At 42.1% G+C, this 5,289-nt stretch overlaps 1 protein-coding gene across 1 annotated transcript in view; it reads right to left on the bottom strand.

Annotated features, from left to right (window-relative positions):
* Vps41 (VPS41, HOPS complex subunit) overlaps nt 1-5,289 on the bottom strand; it is a 131,821-nt gene that overhangs the window by 16,487 nt on the left and 110,045 nt on the right. The window contains exon 22 of the mRNA XM_005365457.2: nt 2,468-2,605. Coding sequence (XP_005365514.1) covers nt 2,468-2,605 — 138 coding nt within the window. The remainder of the gene's footprint in view (nt 1-2,467; nt 2,606-5,289) is intronic.

The raw sequence follows: 5,289 nt of genomic DNA, 5'->3' as shown, positions 1-5,289 counted from the left end.
TTTATTTATTTATTAAAGATTTCTGTCTCTTCCCCGCCACCGCCTCCCATTTCCCTCCCCCTCCCCCAATTAAGTCCCCCCCCCTCCTCAGCCCGAAAAGCAATCATGGATTCTAACTGCACCTGAGATTATTCTCCTTAAAAATAATGAAACTCTAGAAATATGTAGGAGTTTTTGAGTGAAATATAAAAGTGAAGTATTCACAGGACACAGAATTCTTCTATTACTGACACAAATACAAATGTGGTGGCATCCTTCGTTTAGATTCTCAAATGTCGGACATTATGATCCTTCCAGAAGAAAGACTTTAGATGGACAGAGAGGGAGAGACAGACAGACAGACAGACAGACAGACACACACACACACACACACACACACACACACCACACGGAGGGGGAATTTTAGGGCAAACAAAGGTGAAAAGTAAGATAACTGACAGAAACTGATTTCTTGCTTCAGCATAGAAGCAAGGTGATAGGGGAATTGCAGGGTAGCAAGAGGAACATCGTCAGCTGCAACTTAACAAGGACTTCTACAGAGCCTTGACTCTGATGTCTCCTAGTTAACCTTGCTTTAAGTCCTTTAGTGTAAATTTTATTCACTTTGTGTCACTGATGTGTTCACCCAAAGGAGACACACTGTCACCTTGTGAATGTTGTTTAATATGAGATCACAATTCAGTTATAAACCTGCCAAGATTATAATGATGGCAACATCTCTAAGGCATGATCAAATCATAAGATCACATGTGTAAATTATAGTCCAAAGACAGATCTTCAGCTGTATTTTTCTTGATGTTTACAATGCTGAAGAATACCTCTGCTGCTATTTTAGTGAGCATTTTAAACCTGAAAATACAATCCTTCAGCACGGTGAAGAACGTGGGACAAGGGTCAGAGGCCCAGCCTCCATGTCTGCCCTCAGCTCTTAACCACTCGGTTCACACCCCCAGTCTCAGCTGGCCAGGTACCAGATGCCTCTACCCACCTACAGGCACTTTGTGGAGATGAAGCAGTATCAAGAGAGTGAGAGCACAGCATGGCTGAAGGCATGACAGACTGTTCTTCAAAGAGCAGTAGTGGCTAGAAATTCTCACAAAGTCTGGAGCTCCCTTGCAATCAACAAGTCCATAAAAAACTTAGCACTGAGTTTTGAGTTGATGAACTGTGCTGATTTTAAATCCTGAAATCTAGGACTGAATGGCTGAGATCCTTACTGGGCTGCTGATGTACTACTGTCAGAGTTGCTGCAAAGCATGAATTTCAGATCCCACAAAATAAGGTAGACCTGAATACTTCAAAATTTCTAGTTGCCCATTTGCAACTATTATTCATTTCAGCAATTACGCAAGCCCTGAAAAAGCAAATAACCTGACGTGGCAGAATTAGTCCTCTGATGTTAAAAGGTTTCTGGGGAGGGAGCATTCAGATATTAAAGATTGTAATTTATATCTGGGTAAAGGGGCCCCATGTCCTGTGTGTCTCTGAGCTGAAATAGTAAGGATGTATTCCACTATTCGCCCCCTGTCATCTACTGGGTGTCACAGATGTCACAGACACCTTGTCGGAGCCTGAGATGTCTGCATAGTAGGGAATCTACCCTGTCATTCATGGTAGCTTTCTCTGTTTATGGTAAACATAAATGATAGTTTTAGAGGTGATTCGGTGTGTACAGAATTCTTATTTCTAAGGAAAAAAGAATGAGATCATTCATGAATCCATAAGTCATGAGTCTGTGTCAAAGTTAGCTTTGTTTCAAAATAAGGCTGGGTAACACTTTTATGTAAATAGACTTCCTACCATGGATCTTGACAAAGAAATCACGTCTGATTTAGAAGTTTCAGTGACCCACAATGAAAAGGCCATTTAAAGTGTTAAAAAAAATGTCAGCCAGTGCATTGATTCCTTTACCCAAATGAGTAGACAACGTCCTTCCTTTGACTTTGGACAAAGGAAGTCCAAAGTTCCTTTGACAAAGTCCTCCAAAGACTTTCAGGTGACTAGGAAGTCAGACAGCTGAGGCAGTTACAATGTGACACAGCAAATTGGAGAAACACAGAAGCTCAGCAGCAAATGCTGAGAAGAGATGAACGCGATCCCTCTGTTTATCAATCTGGGTTCCTGACTGTAACCGCTACACTGGTTTCGGGCAGTGCCCACTCTCAGGCTCTTACCCCAATGACCCTAATTCTGAGAAAGAGATGCAGACTCTTGATATCACTTCATCTTGGTATTTGTTGCCATGGATTAAATATTTATTCCAATTAAGACTGTTACAGAATGTCTGTTCTGCCCCAAAGTCTACCCCCAAAGGACCATGGCTCACCACAATGGGCTGGCAGAACCCACTGGTTCAACAGCAGCCTTCTCTTGAACAGGGATGAACACAGTCAGGGAGAGAAGACCAACAAAAGTCTTACAAAAAATGACAACTACTTCTGATGTGCCCAGTGAGACAGTGACTTACCTTTTCAAGTGGACAATGGGTACTGTCTCGGAGAAAGGGAAGGAGGTTTGGCCGATCATACTCTGCATACAGACTGATCTGTTTTTCATGGTAGCGTTGTCCCTTATGATGGTCTCTCTTGAAGAGCTTATGCAAATACTAAAAGGAACAAGATAAGTCATGATATCAGAATAAGAATAAAATATCTGGTTAACTTTACTACTTTCAGTTGTTAACACCTTCCATGGAGGTTAGGAGACACAGCAAGAATAACTTGAGGAATGGGGAGGAGAATGCCATTTCGGGAGTAGATTCTGAAACCCTCCTAGAAGGTTCATGGTTGGACTGGCTGCCACTGACAGCTGTGTGAACTGAGACAAGTTCCTCCTCACTCTGTGACTTGGGGTCTTTACTGGTTCAAAGTAATTACCATTTGTGTATCATGCAGAACCAAGCCCAGTGTATGCTAAGCACAAGCATTAGTGATGGTAAATCTTAAAGTCATCATCTCCTTGCTGCAGAAATCACATGCCTGGGTAGCAGTCTAAGATGATAACAATTCTATTCTTGGGGTTGGGCAGATGGCTCAGCGCTTAAGAGCATTGCCACTATTGTAGAAGACGCAGGTTGGATTCCTAACATCCACATGGCAGCTTACACCTGTCCACAATTCCAGTTACAGGGATGTGCCACCCTCCTCAGGTCTCCATGCACACCAAGCCTGCAGTTCACTTACATACGTGCAAGCCCAACAACATTCTTACACATAAAATTAAAATAAGTCTTTTAAAAAATTGTCTTCTCTTACATAAAAAGGCACAAGGCCACAACATGACTTTTCTAAAAAACACCCTGTAGCCGGAACTAAATACTTACACACTCCATATATCAATTTTTAGAGAACTAAGGTAATCCTTTTGGAATTAAGTAGTACCTGTATTGATGGCATCAAAAAACAAAAATAATAAAAAGATAACAGTTGCTTCATGCAGCTGGACTCTAAAAATAATGGTTTCCACTTTCTACTTACTGAAAAGACTGAGTTTATTACGTAACACCCAAAAACGGATACTCAGTGCTAATGTTAAATACAAACACAAACCTATAACCCCTGAGAGGGAGGAAGCCACAATTACACTAACTACAGAAAGTATTTCAGACCATGAGGTTCATAATAGATAAAGAACCTCAGTTTTCCTGGAGCTGTGAGGTAACTGCTGCTGCATATCAGACCAAGACCAACACATGGACTTCAAGAGGCATCCCTCGGGCTGTTCACAGTTCTTTGCGGCAAGAAGGGGACATGGAACAACAAAACTGAGCTCATCTGCTGCGCTAAATCTGATGAGGAGTGCTGACAGGAAGCCTGCAGTGGGGTCTGGACATGGCCAGGACATGGTACTTTGCCTGAATAGGTGTCTTCCTGCCACACAGGATGCAGGCACTACATTGCCGGGTGGTAGGGATGACTGTTTTAGTGGGGTACCGGACACTCTTTCAGTGGTTCACTGTCACAGAGCAACGCTGTCCTCTGTTTTATTATAGCTTAGCACATCAGAAATTGTTGCTCTATAAACAAAATTTTAAGATGGCTAGCAGAATGGAGCCTTGCTTGGGTAAGCAGATAATCTTAAGATTTTGTGGTCATGAAAACTATGGTAACAGTATCTGCATTAAATGCTGAGCAATAAACAAAACCAAATATATCCAGATTTTATTTCCATCCATGAATCCTCACCAGCTTCAGCATAGAAGCTGGCCGTGGAATAGAATATTACACTTCCAGAGAAAAGACCATCCCTACTGGGGTGACCCTCTTGGCCCCTCGAGCCTTTTCTTTTCTACATTTTTAAAGCATATAGAAAATGCCGTCTTGTGCTGTTTTTTCTTGTTGTTTTGTTTTGTTTTGTTTTTTGTCAACCTGAAACAACCTAGACATATGTGGGAGTAAGGAACTTTAATAATTGAAAAACAAAAATGTCACCATAAGATTAGCCTATGGGCAGGTCTGTAGGGCATTCTTGATTAATGATTGATGTTAAAGGGCCCCACCCACTGTGCCACCCCCGGGGTAGTATTGGAGTGTATAAGAAAGCAAACTGAGCAAATTATGAGGGGCAAGCTGTAAACAGAGCTCCTTCATGGTTTCTGCTCCTATCCCTGTTCTGAAGTTCCTGCCTGTATTCCTGCCTTGACCTCCTTCAGTGATACAATGTGACTTGAATGTTGTAAGATGAAACCAACCATTTCCTCACCAAGTTGGTTTCAGTCATGGCGTTTGGTCACAGCAATAGAAAGCAAGTTAAGACACTACTCCTGCTTTACTCGCTGGATGACATGATACATGGAACCAAAGGAGCCTCTAAGGAAATCTAGACAACACCCTTCATAATACACCCGCCAAACCTATACAGAATAGGCAGATTTAGCTACAATGTGGGTAAGGGGAAAATGATAAATCTGTTCTTTGGTCACTCCATGGTCTTGAACACAGAATAACAGGACTTGGTATCTATAGTGTACTACTGGTTTGTGCTATGACTTATGACTTGGTTATATGTAATAGCATTTATAGAGGAAAGCATTTACTCCAGGCATAGGATGGTAGAGAATGGAAAAACAATATATTTTTCTAAAAGTCCCACTTCAGTTGTAAGTCAAACTTCAACCACCTGTCTGTCCTATGATTAATTTCTAGCCACAAAGTCACAGCAAGTGTTACATTCTAGTAATTCCTGCACACTGTCTGTGGTCAAAGCTCCAATGAGAGCCGGGCGGTGGTGGCGCACGCCTTTAATCCCAGCACTCGGGAGGCAGAGGCAGGCGGATCTCTGTGAGTTCGA

The sequence above is a fragment of the Microtus ochrogaster genome, unplaced genomic scaffold (assembly GCF_000317375.1).
Source record: "Microtus ochrogaster isolate Prairie Vole_2 unplaced genomic scaffold, MicOch1.0 UNK2, whole genome shotgun sequence".
In the NCBI taxonomy this organism is placed as follows: domain Eukaryota; kingdom Metazoa; phylum Chordata; class Mammalia; order Rodentia; family Cricetidae; genus Microtus; species Microtus ochrogaster.
Note: the sequence above shows the minus strand (reverse complement) of the source record. Positions and strands in the feature narration are given on the sequence as shown.